Below are 16,245 nucleotides of genomic sequence, written 5' to 3'. Positions count from 1 at the left end.
CTCCATCTGTTGAAGGCTGCCCTTTCTAGTCCCCAGGAATATACCTCTCTGTTTGGAAAGGACTCTGCTTATTCCTGAGAATATAGTAACCCATCACCATCACTCTCCTGGTACTGCCCATCACCACCGCTTTGCTCTGGGTTATGTCTGCCTGCCTGGTCAACCCCTTCCTCAGCAAATCTCTGGCATATCTCACAAAATGCTGGAGGTACTCAGCAGGTCAGGCAGCATCTATCGAGGAGAATAAACAGCCAACATTTAGGGTGCTTCATCAGACTGGAAATGAGGGGACCGAAATTCTAGATATTGTCACATTATTTTCTATATTTTGTGGTCCTGATCTGAAACATTAACTGTTTATTTCTCTCCATGGATGCTGAGTTCCGCCAATATTTTGTGTGTCTTTGTGTTGCTCAAAGCTTTCAGCATCTGCAGAATGTCTTGTGCTCTGGAACACCTCACTGTTTTATTGTGCATCACTGTCTGTTTGAAGAGCAAAAAGCAGACAATAATTGTGCTCCTTCCACGTGTGACTGCTAACTCTGTCTCATATCTCTGCTCAGTTTTTACAAATATTTTGTGAATTGCTGATATTGGAATAAACTCAGACACAGTGTCAAGGAAATATTTAAAAATTAAAATAATTTGCTAACATACCCATGTCCTTTCCTGATCTTAACATCACTGGAACTTCTCTCCTGCCCACTCCTTGAGCCATTTTGAGGACAGTTGTGCTCAGATTTTGATGCTCTGTAACAAACAAAATTAACAGTAGGGTCAGATATTAATTGAGGTGTAAAGCAGAACACTGTTTTGTTTTTCAACTGAGGCAAACATTTCCAAATATCTTGGACCTATCCACTAAAGGCTTGACACAGCCAGATCCACCCGCGTCCATCCACCCACAGATCGATCTCCCCATGGATTGTGCACCGTGCTGGGATTCTCTGGGGTATCTACTCACTATATTGCTGGCAAATCCCTATTAGGTAAAAATCTTGTGCCCTGGAGGGATGTGTCAATGGAATGGCGAATGTGTTCATCCTACCACAGTTTAACATTGCCTGGCATTGACACCTATGGCAATATATGATTTGACTCTATAGAGAAACAATCTGACATCCTGAACAATGCAGTCTCACCCATAGTATCATAATATCTTGTCCTGAACCACTATCATTTTTCCAGCAGGACTTTAAGATCATTATTAGCACTAAAACTCGGTTAAGATTTCTTTAAGCATATCACCTGGCTATTATCAGATAATTAGTTATATGACACTCTGTCAGGTGTGTGGTCTGACAGTGTGTCAAGACTCTGCCAGGGTTATGTGGGTTCTCACAGTGTGTCAGGACCCTGTCAGGTGTGTGTGGGGTCTCACAGTGTGTCAGGACACTGCCAGGGGTGTGTGGGGTCTCACAGTGTGTCAGGACACTGCCAGGGGTGTGTGGGGTCCCGTAGTGTGTCAGGACCCGGTCATGTGTGTGTGGGCTCTCTCAGTGTGTCAGGTCCCTGTCAGGGGTGTGTGGGGTCTCACAGAGTGTCTGGACACTGTCAGGGGTGAATGGTGCCTCACAGTTTGTCAGGATCCTGCCAGAGGAGTGTGGGGTCTCACAGTGTGTCAGGACACTACCAGGGGTATGTGGAGTCTCACAGTGTGTTGAGACCCTGTCAGGGGTATGTGGAGTCTCACAGTGTGTCAGGACCCTGTCAGGGGTGTGCGGGGTCTCACAGTGTGTCAGGACCCTGTCAGGGGTGTGTGTGTGTGGTCTCTAAGTGTGTCAGGACCCTGTCAGGTGGGTGTGGGTTCTCACAGTGTGTCGGGACCCTGTCAAGGGTCTGCGGGTCTCACAGTATGTCAGGACCCTGTCAGGGGTGTGTGGGGTCTCACAGTTTGTCAGGACCCTGTCAGTGGTGTGTGGGGTCTCACAGTGTGTCAGGAACCTGTCAGGGGTGTGTGTGGGTTCTCACAGTGTGTCGGGACCCTGTCAAGGGTCTGTGGGGTCTCACAGTATGTCAGGACTCTGTCAGGGGTGTGTGGGGTCTCACAGTGTGTCAGGACGCTGTCAGGGGTGTGTGGGGTCTCACAGAGTGTCCGGACCCTGTCAGGGGTGTGTGGGGTCTCTCAGTGTGTCAGGACCCTGTTAGGGGTGTGTGGGGTCTCACAGTGTGTCGGGACCATGTCAGAAGTGTATGGGGTCTCACCTTGTGTCGGGACCATGTCAGGGGTGTGTGGGGTGTCACTGTGTGTCAGGACCCTACCAGGGGTATGTGGAGTCTCACAGTGTGTTGGGACCCTGTCAGGGGTATGTGGAGTCTCACAGTGTGTCAGGACCCTGTCAGGGGTGTGCGGGGTCTCACAGTGTGTCAGGACCCTGTCAGGGGTGTGCGGGGTCTCACACTGTGTCAGGACCCTGTCAGGGGTGTGTGGAGTCTCACAGTGTGTCAGGACCCTGTCAGGGGTATGTGGAGTCTCACTGTGTGTCAGGACCCTGTCAGGAGTGTGTGGGGTCTCACAGTGTGTCAGGACCCTGTCAGGGGTGTGTGGGGTCTCACAGTGTGTCAGGAACCTGTCAGGGGTGTGTGGGGTCTCTCAGTGTGTCAGGACCCTGTCAGGGGTGTGTGGGGTCTCACAGTGTGTCGGGACCATGTCAGAAGTGTGTGGGGTCTCACCTTGTGTCAGGACACTACCAGGGGTATGTGGAGTCTCACAGTGTGTTGAGACCCTGTCAGGGGTATGTGGAGTCTCACAGTGTGTCAGGACCCTGTCAGGGGTGTGCGGGGTCTCACAGTGTGTCAGGACCCTGTCAGGGGTGTGTGTGTGTGGTCTCTAAGTGTGTCAGGACCCTGTCAGGTGGGTGTGGGTTCTCACAGTGTGTCGGGACCCTGTCAAGGGTCTGCGGGTCTCACAGTATGTCAGGACCCTGTCAGGGGTGTGTGGGGTCTCACAGTTTGTCAGGACCCTGTCAGTGGTGTGTGGGGTCTCACAGTGTGTCAGGAACCTGTCAGGGGTGTGTGTGGGTTCTCACAGTGTGTCGGGACCCTGTCAAGGGTCTGTGGGGTCTCACAGTATGTCAGGACTCTGTCAGGGGTGTGTGGGGTCTCACAGTGTGTCAGGACGCTGTCAGGGGTGTGTGGGGTCTCACAGAGTGTCCGGACCCTGTCAGGGGTGTGTGGGGTCTCTCAGTGTGTCAGGACCCTGTCAGGGGTGTGTGGGGTCTCACAGTGTGTCGGGACCATGTCAGAAGTGTATGGGGTCTCACCTTGTGTCGGGACCATGTCAGGGGTGTGTGGGGTGTCACTGTGTGTCAGGACCCTACCAGGGGTATGTGGAGTCTCACAGTGTGTTGGGACCCTGTCAGGGGTATGTGGAGTCTCACAGTGTCTCAGGACCCTGTCAGGGGTGTGCGGGGTCTCACAGTGTGTCAGGACCCTGTCAGGGGTGTGCGGGGTCTCACACTGTGTCAGGACCCTGTCAGGGGTGTGTGGAGTCTCACAGTGTGTCAGGACCCTGTCAGGGGTATGTGGAGTCTCACTGTGTGTCAGGACCCTGTCAGGAGTGTGTGGGGTCTCACAGTGTGTCAGGACCCTGTCAGGGGTGTGTGGGGTCTCACAGTGTGTCAGGAACCTGTCAGGGGTGTGTGGGGTCTCTCAGTGTGTCAGGACCCTGTCAGGGGTGTGTGGGGTCTCACAGTGTGTCGGGACCATGTCAGAAGTGTGTGGGGTCTCACCTTGTGTCGGGACCATGTCAGGGGTGTGTGGGGTGTCACTGTGTGTCAGGACCCTGTCAGGGGTATGTGGAGTCTAACAGTGTGTCAGGTCCCAGTCAGGGGTGTGTGTGTTCTCACCGTGCGTCGGGACCCTACCAGGGTTATGTGGAGTCTGACAGTGTGTCAGTAAGCTGTCAGGGGTGTGTGGGTTCTCACAGCGGATCAATATCCTGCCAGGGTTGAGTGGCGTCTCACAGCATGTCGGGACGCCGTCATGGGTGTGTGGGGTCTCACAGTGTGTCAGGTCCGTGTCAGGGGTGTGTGGGGTCTCACAGTGTGTTCTGACCCTGTCAGGGATGTGTGGGGTCTCACAGTGTGTCTGGACCCTGTCAATGGTGTGTGGGGTCTCACAGTGTGTCAGGACCCTGTCAGGGATGTGTGGAGTCTCACAGTGTGTCAGGTCCCAGACAGGGGTGTGTGGGGTCTCACCTTGTGTCAGGACCCTGTCAGGGGTGTGTGGAGTCTCACAGTGTGTCAGGACCCTGTCAGGGGTGTGTGGGGTCTCACAGTGTGTCGGGACCATGTCAGAAGTGTGTGGGGTCTCACCTTGTGTCAGGACCCTGTCAGGGGTGTGTGGGGTCTCACAGTGTGTCAGGACCCTGTCAGGGGTGTGTGTGGGTTCTCACAGTGTGTCGGGACCCTGTCAAGGGTCTGCGGGGTCTCACAGTATGTCAGGACCCTGTCAGGGGTGTGTGGGGTCTCACAGTGTGTCGGGACCATGTCAGGGGTGTGTGGGGTGTCACAGTGTGTCAGGAACCTGTCAGGAGTGTGTGGGGTCTCACAGTGTGTCAGGACCCTGTCAGGGGTGTGTGTGGGTTCTCACAGTGTGTCGGGACCCTGTCAAGGGTCTGCGGGGTCTCACAGTATGTCAGGACCCTGTCAGGGGTGTGTGGGGTCTCACCTTGTGTCGGGACCATGTCAGGGGTGTGTGGGGTGTCACAGTGTGTCAGGAACCTGTCAGGAGTGTGTGGGGTCTCACAGTGTGTCAGGACCCTGTCAGGGGTGTGTGGGATCTCACAGTGTGTCAGGACCCTGTCAGGGGTATGTGGAGTCTAACAGTGTGTCAGGTCCCAGTCAGGGGTGTGTGTGTTCTCACCGTGCGTCGGGACCCTACCAGGGTTATGTGGAGTCTGACAGTGTGTCAGTAAGCTGTCAGGGGTGTGTGGGTTCTCACAGCGGATCAATATCCTGCCAGGGTTGAGTGGCGTCTCACAGCATGTCGGGACGCCGTCATGGGTGTGTGGGGTCTCACAGTGTGTTAGGACACGGTCAGCCATGTGTGTGGGTTCTCACAGTGTGTCAGTACCCTGCCAGAGGTATGTGGAGTCTCACAGTGTGTCAGGACCCTGACAGGAGTGTGTGGGGTCTCACAGTGTGTCAGGACCCTGTCAGGGGTGTGTGTGTGTGGTCTCACAGTGTGTCAGGACCCTGTCAGGTGGGTGTGGGTTCTCACAGTGTGTCGGGACCCTGTCAAGGGTCTGCGGGGTCTCACAGTATGTCAGGACCCTGTCAGGGGTGTGTGGGGTCTCACAGTTTGTCAGGACCCTGTCAGTGGTGTGTGGGGTCTCACAGTGTGTCAGGACCCTGTCAGGGGTGTGTGTGGGTTCTCACAGTGTGTCGGGACCCTGTCAAGGGTCTGTGGGGTCTCACAGTATGTCAGGACCCTGTCAGGGGTGTGGGACTCACAGTGTGTCGGGACCATGTCAGAAGTGTGTGGGGTCTCACCTTGTGTCGGGACCATGTCAGGGGTGTGTGGGGTGTCACAGTGTGTCAGGAACCTGTCAGGAGTGTGTGGGGTCTCACAGTGTGTCAGGACCCTGTCAGGGGTGTGTGGGATCTCACAGTGTGTCAGGACCCTGTCAGGGGTATGTGGAGTCTAACAGTGTGTCAGGTCCCAGTCAGGGGTGTGTGTGTTCTCACCGTGCGTCGGGACCCTACCAGGGTTATGTGGAGTCTGACAGTGTGTCAGTAAGCTGTCAGGGGTGTGTGGGTTCTCACAGCGGAACAATATCCTGCCAAGGTTGAGTGGCGTCTCACAGCATGTCGGGAACCCGTCATGGGTGTGTGGGGTCTCACAGTGTGTCAGGTCCCTGTCAGGGGTGTGTGGGGTCTCACTGTGTGCCAGGACCCAGACAGGGTTGTGTGGGGTCTCACAGTGTGTCAGGACCCTGTCAGGAGTGTGTGGGGTCTCACAGTGTGTCAGGACACTGTCAGGGGTGTGTGGGGTGTCACAGTGTGTTCTGACCCTGTCAGGGATGTGTGGGGTCTCAGTGTGTCAGGTCCCTGTCAGGGGTGTGTGGGGTCTCACAGTGTGTTCTGACCCCGTCAGGGATGTGTGGGGTCTCACAGTCTGTCAGGACCCTGTCAGCGGTGTGTGGAGTCGCACTGTGTGTCAGGACCCTGTCAGGGGTGTGTGGAGTCGCACAGTGTGTCAGGACCCTGTCAGGGGTGTGTGAGGTCTCACAGTTTGTCGTGACCGAAACCACGGCTATGTGGAGTCTCACAGTGTGTCAGGTCCCAGACAAGGGTGTGTGGGTTCTCACAGTGTGTCGGGACCCTGTCAGGGGTGTGTGGGGTCTCACAGTGTGTCGGGACCATGTCAGGGGTGTGTGGGGTGTCACAGTGTGTCAGGACCCTGTCAGGGGTATGTGGAGTCTAACAGTGTGTCAGGTCCCAGTCAGGGGTGTGTGTGTTCTCACCGTGCGTCAGGAACCTGTCAGGGGTGTGTGCCGTCTCACAGTGTGTCAGGGCCCTGTTAGGTGTGTGTGGAGTCTCACAGTGTGTCAGGACCCTGTCAGGGGTGTGTGGGTTCTCACAGTGTGACAGGACCCTGCCAGCAGTGTGTGGGGTCTCACAGCGTGTCAGGACCCTGTCAGGGGTGTGTGGGGTCTCACAGTTTGTCATGACCGAAACCACGGCTATGTGGAGTCTCACAGTGTGTCAGGTCCCAGACAAGGGTGTGTCGGTTCTCACAGTGTGTCGGGACCCTGTCAGGGGTGTGTGGGGTCTCACAGTGTGTCGGGACCATGTCAGGGGTGTGTGGGGTGTCACAGTGTGTCAGGACCCTGTCAGGGGTGTGTGGGTTCTCACAGTGTGTCAGGACCCTGTCAGGGGTGTGTGGAGTCTCACCGTGTGTCAGGACCCTGTCAGGGGTATGTGGAGTCTAACAGTGTGTCAGGTCCCAGTCAGGGGTGTGTGTGTTCTCACCGTGCGTCAGGAACCTGTCACGGGTGTGTGCCGTCTCACAGTGTGTCAGGGCCCTGTTAGGTGTGTGTGGAGTCTCACAGTGTGTCAGGACCCTGTCAGGGGTGTGTGGGTTCTCACAGTGTGACAGGACCCTGCCAGCAGTGTGTGGGGTCTCACAGCGTGTCAGGACCCTGTCAGGGGTGTGTGGGGTCTCACAGTGTGTCAGGACCCTGTTAGGTGTGTGTGTGGAGTCTCACAGTGTGTCAGGACCCTGTCAGGGGTGTGTGGGTTCTCACAGTGTGACAGGACCCTGCTAGCAGTGTGTGGGGTCTCACAGCTTGTCAGGAACCTGTCAGGGGTGTGCGCGGTCTCACAGTGTGTCAGGACCCTGCCAGGGGTGTGTGGGGTCTCACAGTGTGTCAGGAACCTGTCAGGGGTGTGTGGGGTCTCACAGTGTGTCCGAACCCTGCCAGGGGTGTGTGGGGTCTCACAGTGTGTCAGGACCCTGTCAGGAGTGTGTGGGGTCTCACAGTGTGTCAGGACCCTGTCAGGGGTGTGTGGGGTGTCACAGTGTGTTCTGACCCTGTCAGGGATGTGTGGGGTCTCAGTGTGTCAGGTCCCTGTCAGGGGTGTGTGGGGTCTCACAGTGTGTTCTGACCCTGTCAGGGATGTGTGGGGTCTCACAGTCTGTCAGGACCCTGTCAGCGGTGTGTGGAGTCGCACAGTGTGTCAGGACCCTGTCAGGGGTGTGTGGGGTCTCACAGTGTGTCAGGAACCTGTCAGGGGTGTGTGGGGTCTCACAGTGTGTCCGAACCCTGCCAGGGGTGTGTGGAGTCTCACAGTGTGTCAGGACCCTGTCAGGGGTGTGTGGGTTCTCACAGTGTGACAGGACCCTGCCAGCAGTGTGTGGGGTCTCACAGCGTGTCAGGACCCTGTCAGGGGTGTGTGGGGTCTCACAGTGTGTCAGGACCCTGTTAGGTGTGTGTGTGGAGTCTCACAGTGTGTCAGGACCCTGTCAGGGGTGTGTGGGTTCTCACAGTGTGACAGGACCCTGCTAGCAGTGTGTGGGGTCTCACAGCGTGTCAGGAACCTGTCAGGGGTGTGCGCGGTCTCACAGTGTGTCAGGACCCTGCCAGGGGTGTGTGGGGTCTCACAGTGTGTCAGGAACCTGTCAGGGGTGTGTGGGGTCTCACAGTGTGTCCGAACCCTGCCAGGGGTGTGTGGGGTCTCACAGTGTGTCAGGACCCTGTCAGGAGTGTGTGGGGTCTCACAGTGTGTCAGGACCCTGTCAGGGGTGTGTGGGGTGTCACAGTGTGTTCTGACCCTGTCAGGGATGTGTGGGGTCTCAGTGTGTCAGGTCCCTGTCAGGGGTGTGTGGGGTCTCACAGTGTGTTCTGACCCTGTCAGGGATGTGTGGGGTCTCACAGTCTGTCAGGACCCTGTCAGCGGTGTGTGGAGTCGCACAGTGTGTCAGGACCCTGTCAGGGGTGTGTGGGGTCTCACAGTGTGTCAGGAACCTGTCAGGGGTGTGTGGGGTCTCACAGTGTGTCCGAACCCTGCCAGGGGTGTGTGCAGTCTCACAGTGTGTCAGGACCCTGTCAGGGGTGTGTGGGTTCTCACAGTGTGACAGGACCCTGCCAGCAGTGTGTGGGGTCTCACAGCGTGTCAGGACCCTGTCAGGGGTGTGTGGGGTCTCACAGTGTGTCAGGACCCTGTTAGGTGTGTGTGTGGAGTCTCACAGTGTGTCAGGCCCCTGTCAGGGGTGTGTGGGTTCTCACAGTGTGACAGGACCCTGCTAGCAGTGTGTGGGGTCTCACAGCGTGTCAGGAACCTGTCAGGGGTGTGCGCGGTCTCACAGTGTGTCAGGACCCTGCCAGGGGTGTGTGGGGTCTCACAGTGTGTCAGGACCCTGTCAGGGGTGTGTGGGTTCTCACAGTGTGACAGGACCCTGCTAGCAGTGTGTGGGGTCTCACAGCGTGTCAGGAACCTGTCAGGGGTGTGCGCGGTCTCACAGTGTGTCAGGACCCTGCCAGGGGCGTGTGGGGTCTCACAGTGTGTCAGGAACCTGTCAGGGGTGTGTGGGGTCTCACAGTGTGTCCGAACCCTGCCAGGGGTGTGTGGGGTCTCACAGTGTGTCAGGACCCTGTCAGGAGTGTGTGGGGTCTCACAGTGTGTCAGGACCCTGTCAGGGGTGTGTGGGGTGTCACAGTGTGTTCTGACCCTGTCAGGGATGTGTGGGGTCTCAGTGTGTCAGGTCCCTGTCAGGGGTGTGTGGGGTCTCACAGTGTGTTCTGACCCTGTCAGGGATGTGTGGGGTCTCACAGTCTGTCAGGACCCTGTCAGCGGTGTGTGGAGTCGCACAGTGTGTCAGGACCCTGTCAGGGGTGTGTGGAGTCGCACAGTGTGTCAGGACCCTGTCAGGGGTGTGTGAGGTCTCACAGTTTGTCGTGACCGAAACCACGGCTATGTGGAGTCTCACAGTGTGTCAGGTCCCAGACAAGGGTGTGTGGGTTCTCACAGTGTGTCGGGACCCTGTCAGGGGTGTGTGGGGTCTCACAGTGTGTCGGGACCATGTCAGGGGTGTGTGGGGTGTCACAGTGTGTCAGGACCCTGTCAGGGGTATGTGGAGTCTAACAGTGTGTCAGGTCCCAGTCAGGGGTGTGTGTGTTCTCACCGTGCGTCAGGAACCTGTCAGGGGTGTGTGCCGTCTCACAGTGTGTCAGGGCCCTGTTAGGTGTGTGTGGAGTCTCACAGTGTGTCAGGACCCTGTCAGGGGTGTGTGGGTTCTCACAGTGTGACAGGACCCTGCCAGCAGTGTGTGGGGTCTCACAGCGTGTCAGGACCCTGTCAGGGGTGTGTGGGGTCTCACAGTTTGTCATGACCGAAACCACGGCTATGTGGAGTCTCACAGTGTGTCAGGTCCCAGACAAGGGTGTGTGGGTTCTCACAGTGTGTCGGGACCCTGTCAGGGGTGTGTGGGGTCTCACAGTGTGTCGGGACCATGTCAGGGGTGTGTGGGGTGTCACAGTGTGTCAGGACCCTGTCAGGGGTGTGTGGGTTCTCACAGTGTGTCAGGACCCTGTCAGGGGTGTGTGGAGTCTCACCGTGTGTCAGGACCCTGTCAGGGGTATGTGGAGTCTAACAGTGTGTCAGGTCCCAGTCAGGGGTGTGTGTGTTCTCACCGTGCGTCAGGAACCTGTCACGGGTGTGTGCCGTCTCACAGTGTGTCAGGGCCCTGTTAGGTGTGTGTGGAGTCTCACAGTGTGTCAGGACCCTGTCAGGGGTGTGTGGGTTCTCACAGTGTGACAGGACCCTGCCAGCAGTGTGTGGGGTCTCACAGCGTGTCAGGACCCTGTCAGGGGTGTGTGGGGTCTCACAGTGTGTCAGGACCCTGTTAGGTGTGTGTGTGGAGTCTCACAGTGTGTCAGGACCCTGTCAGGGGTGTGTGGGTTCTCACAGTGTGACAGGACCCTGCTAGCAGTGTGTGGGGTCTCACAGCGTGTCAGGAACCTGTCAGGGGTGTGCGCGGTCTCACAGTGTGTCAGGACCCTGCCAGGGGTGTGTGGGGTCTCACAGTGTGTCAGGAACCTGTCAGGGGTGTGTGGGGTCTCACAGTGTGTCAGAACCCTGCCAGGGGTGTGTGGGGTCTCACAGTGTGTTAGGAACCTGTCAGGGGTGTGTGGGGTCTCACAGTGTGTCAGGACCCTGTCAGGGGTGTGTGGGGTCGCACAGTTTGTCTGGACCCTGTCAGGGGTGTGTGGGGTCTCACAGTGTGTCAGGACCCTGTCAGTGGTGTGTGGGGTCTCACTGTGTGTAAGGACCCTGTCAGGGGTGTGTGGGGTCTTAAAGTGTGTCAGGAATCTATCAGGAGTGTGGAGGGTCTCACTGTGTGTTAGGAACCTGCCAGGTCTGTGAGGTGTCTCACAATTTGTCAGGACCTGTCGGGGAGTGTGTAGGCTCTCCAGACAATGTATTCGGGTAAAACAGGGAGCGTACGAAAACATTGATTGTTGAAATGTTTACTTTACAGAATGTGACAGTGGGAGAAATAATTTTCTTCAATAATCAGGGAGAGGTCTGTTCTGTATTCAGAAATAGATGTGGGAACTTTACTGCTGTGACTGTTCCCTCAGCAAACAGCATGAAGAACAGTGAAGAATAAGTTTGCCAGGAAATTGTAGAAAATTACCAAATCCTTAGTGCAGGGGAACGGAGGGGTTTTATTGGCTGAATGTAGATGGGAAAAGCATTATCACAGGTGACAGAAACGTGAGCAGTTTGACCACTTCCTTTGGTGCCGTTTGAATATTAACATCTTTGGAATTTGTTCTTGGAAATGAGACAGGCTGAATAAGGGTTGTGGTCCAGATTCTTTATATTTCTGTTCAAGGGCTTTGAGAAATCAGATAAAACATGGGCTACTTTAAGATTAATAATTTTTACGATATCTGTCTTCACCACGTTGTCTCCTCTGTTAAATGTGCAGTTGAGTAATCCAACTCAGTCTGTGATTATGAAGCCTTGCAATCTCTTTTGTCCATGCACTGCCTCGGGCTCCATTTTTACAGACACAGTGTGCTTACAGATGTACAATAGTGAGTTTCTTATCCGGATGGTCACAATTTAATTAATTGGAATATTATTTATAGATATTTTCAGTCCTTTCCACCTTCCTTGCCACAATCCCACAACGCTCGGTTTCTCTGTCCTAATTCCCATCTCTCACCCTTCCACAGTATCCATCACACGTCACATCAATTTCAGCTTCTGTGGACTGAGCTGAAGATTTTGTCCCCATCACACCCTCAGTAACACTGTCTCCTGATGGGATTCCCAGTATTACTGAGTGGGAAATTAAACTGGATAACTTTGGCAGTGTTTGCAGTAAGGAAGTGCAGATGTGTCTATAGTTGATTTCATATGCTGCTTTGGGGTTGAACAGACGAGTTGGGGTGCTACCTGCTTTTCTCATTATCATTGTTATTCTGTGATGAGAACTTCAATGGACTCCCGGTTCTAAAAATGATTTCCTGTAGGATCTGAGGGAATTAAGATGAGGCCTGTACCGGGGGTTGGGTGGTTGTAGGGAAAAAATTTCACCTTTCAGAATAAGACATTTCCCATAATTTCGGTCCTCAGATTGCCCTCTTCTCCATTCTGACTTGGGTGGAGGGATCTGTAGTTGCGGGACCCGGAGAGGAGTGAACTCTTTCAGCAAAGCCCCCATCTCTCTGCGTTGTTCCTCATGCTGTCCTGTGAAATCTCTCCCTCCAACAAAATATTTTCCCTGTGTCTCACTGTACTCTGTGTCACGGTGGAACATTTACCTGATCAAGTCCCCTTGGCTCAACAACGACATGGCCCTACATAATATCAACCTTTGTTGAAAACAGAGGTTTCTTCACTTACCTTTCAGCTCACAGGGAATCTCTGGTATGCATTGACGGACCGGAACACAACCTGTTCAGATTTAAAATAATTTCACACGTTTCAATTCCTCAAATTATAAGTATGTAATGTCTGAATACAAAATTAAATTAATCTCTGATACTCTCTCACCATGTTCCTGTATTTCTTTCAGTATTTTGTCAAACTTTGGGACACCAATCCGCATTTTCACAAAGGTTTCCCACATCACCCTCCGGGCGCGGGAGCCTTTCTCCATCACCAGGCTCAGGAGGAGTTTAGAACTGTCCGCCCACTCTCCCTTATCAGCGAGATCAGAGATTTTCTGTGAAGAGTAACAGTGAACATATTGGGGACTGACAGATTCACACAGAGAATGAGAAGTAAATGATGTGCTCTGTAACGGGATCACACTGAGCAGTCACCCGGACGGGTGCTGATCCTGTCTGGACATGGACTGTACATTCTGAGTGCAGAGCACACGGAGGGACATTCACCGTGAACCTGGTCCACCAGTCAATGAGATCCTGGTTGGTCTGTGACCGCTTCATTGACGTGGCTCCAAATCCATAAATAATTCCTCACCCGATTTGACGGTGTAAAACAGAAATCAGAAAATAACGATCACAGATGAAGAAAGAAGTCAGGAGGGTTTTTATAACAGAGTGAGCAGTCTCGGAGAAGTTGCAGAAAAGATGATGTGATTCATCTCCTCAGTCCGCCAGTGTCCAGCATGACAGCGGATTACCAGCTGACACCTGATGCCTTTTCCAGTGGAGGTTTATTCAGTGATTACACATTAGAACATGGCAGTATTCCCCGATTCACACTGTTTGCAGTTACAGATTGTAACACAATCATCGCCACACAGAACAGAACACACTGGAGCTCCTGAGGCACCCACAAATGATGTCCTGGTTCTCACTGACATCCTGCCGTCACGCTGCACGTTCATCCCAAACCGAAACTTCCTGTCATATTTTCATTTAATACTGTAAGCCCACACAACTGTTACCTGCTCAACTCACTCTGAACATTGAGCAGCTACCCACCAGTCCGCGGGGTCTTTTCACCCCTTTCCATCACTGGTTCAGATTCACATGTTTGTGATTGCAGGTACAGTATTTATTTCCCAGTTGTTCTTTTATGTTATTTAATATCCGATGAGTTAGAATTCAACACCCATCAGTGCTGTGATGTGTGAAAATTCAAACTCATTCTCCCTCACACTCACCCGATGTTCCTCTCCGCTGAACTGATTCTCGGCCATTAACGCCAGGCTCACTCCGTGCACCCCTCCTTCCATCGCCTGCTCCAGCCTGTCCTGGTAGATATCTGTCAACTGCAGGAGCTGGGAATCGTCCCAGCTTTCCAGGAGCTCGGTGATTGCTGAGCCCGGGCCTGTGATGGAGAATGAGGAGCATTAAAGAAATTGCTGACCCAATATTGGGCAGTAACTTTCTTTCTGGAACCTAAAGATGGTGTGGCAGGTCACCAAACACAGTGTAAAATAAGTACGGTAGGTGTAGAGAGGTCTGGAGACGAGAGTCAAATAGGGAGCGGTCAGAGATCCGGTGCTGAGGCGGGGCGGGTGGTGAGCCGGAGGTGGGATAGAAAGCTGGTAGGGAGAGGGAGGGGGAAGGGTAGGTGCGGAAGACGGACAGGATAGGGGAAGGGAAGGAGGGATGTGACGGAGAGGAGAGGGGGAAGGGAGGGGTTGGGAGAGACGGAGAGGAGAGGGGGAAGGGAGAGGTGGGGAGAGACGGAGAGGAGAGGGGGAAGGGAGGGGTGGGGAGAGATGGAGAGGAGAGGGGGAAGGGAGAGGTGGGGAGAAACAGAGAGGAGAGGGGGAAGGGAGGGGTGGGAGAGAGGGAGAGAAGAGGGGAAAGGGAGGGATAGGGAGAGATGGAGAGGGGAGGGGAAGGGAGGGGAGTTGAGAGATGGAGAGGAGGGGGAGAAGGAGTGGTGGGGAGAGAGGGAGAGGAGAGGGCTAAGTGAGGGTTGTGGAGAGACTGAGAGGAGAGGGGGAAAGGAATAGTGGGGAGAGGGAGAGGAGAGTGGGAAGGGAGGGGTGGGTAGAAGGAGAGAGGGGGAAGGGAGGGGTGGGTAGAGGGAGAGGAGAGGGGGAAGGAAGGTGTGGGGAGTGAAGTGGAGGAGAGGGGGAAGGGAGGGGTGGGCAGATAGAGAGATGAGGGGGAAGGGAGTGGTGAGGCAAAAGGGAGAGGAGGGGGGAGGGGTGGAGAGACAGAGAGGAGAGGGAAGGGAAGGGTGGGGAGTGTCTGAGAGGAGAGGGAGAAGGGAGGGGTCGGGAGAGACGGAGAGGAGTGGGGGAAGGGAGGGTGGGGAGAAACAGAGAGGAGGGGGAAGGGAGGGGTGGGGAGAAACAGAGAGGAGGGGAGAGAGGAAGAGAAGGGGGGAAGGTAGAGACGGAGCGGAGAAGGGGAAGGGAGGAGAGGTCAGAGATGGAGAGGAGGGGGAAGGGAAGGGTGGGGACCGAAAGGAGAGGCAGAAAGGAGCGGTGGGGAGAGAGGGAGAGGAGAGGGGTAAGTGAGGGTCGTGGAGAGTGAGAGGAGAGGGGGAAGGGCATGGGGAGAGACGTTGACGAGAGGGAGAAGGGAGGGATGGGGCGAGAGGACTGGAGAGACGGAAGAGTGGGGTGTGTGGAGACGGAGATGAGAGGGGGAAGGGAGAGAGGAAGGGAGGGATGTGGCGAGATGGAGGGGGAAGGGATGGGTGCGGAGAGAGTGAGAGGAGAGGGCGGAGGGAGGGATGTGGAGAGACAGAGAGGAGTGTAACGGAGCGGTGGGGAGAGACAGAGGAGAGGGGAAAGGGAGTGCTGGGTAGAGACGGAGTGGTGGGGGGAAATGATTGGTGGGGAGAGGGAGAGTAGAGCAGGATGGGAGGGGTGGGGAGTGACAGAGAGGAGAGAGAGGAGGGGTGGGGAGGAACGGAGGGATGGGGAGGGGGAGGGAGGGGTGGGGAAAGACGCAGAGGCGAGGGGGAAGGAAGGGGTGGGGAGTGACAGAGAGGAGAGAGGGAAGGGGGTGGGGAGGAACGGAGGGATGGGGAGGGAGAGGTGAGGGGGAGGGAGGGGTGGGGAATGATGCAGAGGCGAGGGGGAAGGGAGGGGTGGAGAGAGAGAAGAGGAGGATGGGAGGTGTGGGGAGAGACGGAGGAGAGAGGTAACGGAGGGGTGGGCAGAGATGGGGAGGAGAGGGGGAAGGGACGGGTGTGGAGAGATGGGGAAGAGAGGGGGTAGGGAGGTGTGGAGAGTGAGGGAGAGGAGAGGGTGAAGGGAGGGGTGGGATTAGTTGGAGAGGAGTGAAGGTAGGGGTGGGGAGTGCTGGACAGGAGAGGTGGAACGGAGGGTTGGGCAGAGATGTATAGGAGAGGGGGAAGGGAGCGGTGGGGAGAGATGGAGAGGGGATTTTACTCCTTCCACGTGTGACTGTTCCCTTAGGGATGTTAACTCTCTCATCTCTCTGCTGATTTCACAAATATTTTGTGAAGTGCAGACACAGCATTAAACCCAGATACAGAGTCAAGGCAATTGCCGACATACCCGTGACCTTTCCAGATATTGACATCACTGGAACTCTTCCACTACCCGCCCGTTCAGCCATGTTGAGGACAGTTGTCGTGAGATTTTGCTGCGATGTATCAAACAGAATTAACAGTAGAGCATCAGGCATTAATTGAAGTATAAAGGAGAACACTGTTTTGTTGTTAAGCAGAGCAACACACTTCCAAACATCTTAGGCCTATCCACTGAAGACTTGATACGACCTAATCGACCTGCGCCCATCCACCCACAATCACAGAATACCCATTTCCCCTCTATCCCTGGATTGTTCACCTTTTGGGGATTCCCCGGAGTATCTAC

At 55.1% G+C, this 16,245-nt stretch overlaps 1 protein-coding gene across 21 annotated transcripts in view; it reads right to left on the bottom strand.

Moving 5' to 3' along the window:
* Window positions 1–16,245, bottom strand: part of LOC140720953 (NACHT, LRR and PYD domains-containing protein 3-like) — a 65,714-nt gene that overhangs the window by 12,862 nt on the left and 36,607 nt on the right. For 20 of the 21 annotated variants that reach the window (XR_012097289.1, XR_012097292.1, XR_012097290.1 and 17 more), the window contains 5 exons: window positions 15,925–16,012; window positions 13,597–13,763; window positions 12,516–12,687; window positions 12,366–12,416; window positions 658–750 (listed from right to left, as the gene is read on the bottom strand). Coding sequence is in view for 17 of the 21 variants with exons in the window: in XM_073035816.1 (XP_072891917.1) it covers window positions 658–750; window positions 12,366–12,416; window positions 12,516–12,687; window positions 13,597–13,763; window positions 15,925–16,012 (571 nt within the window). In the remaining 4 variants the exon portion in view is untranslated. The remainder of the gene's footprint in view (window positions 1–657; window positions 751–12,365; window positions 12,417–12,515; window positions 12,688–13,596; window positions 13,764–15,924; window positions 16,013–16,245) is intronic. The other variant, XM_073035813.1, reaches the window with a different exon arrangement.

The sequence above is a fragment of the Hemitrygon akajei genome, unplaced genomic scaffold (genome assembly GCF_048418815.1).
Source record: "Hemitrygon akajei unplaced genomic scaffold, sHemAka1.3 Scf000048, whole genome shotgun sequence".
Classification (NCBI taxonomy): Eukaryota; Metazoa; Chordata; class Chondrichthyes; order Myliobatiformes; family Dasyatidae; genus Hemitrygon; species Hemitrygon akajei.
The sequence above is the reverse complement of the archived record's forward strand: the minus strand, read 5'-3'. Positions and strand labels throughout refer to the sequence as shown.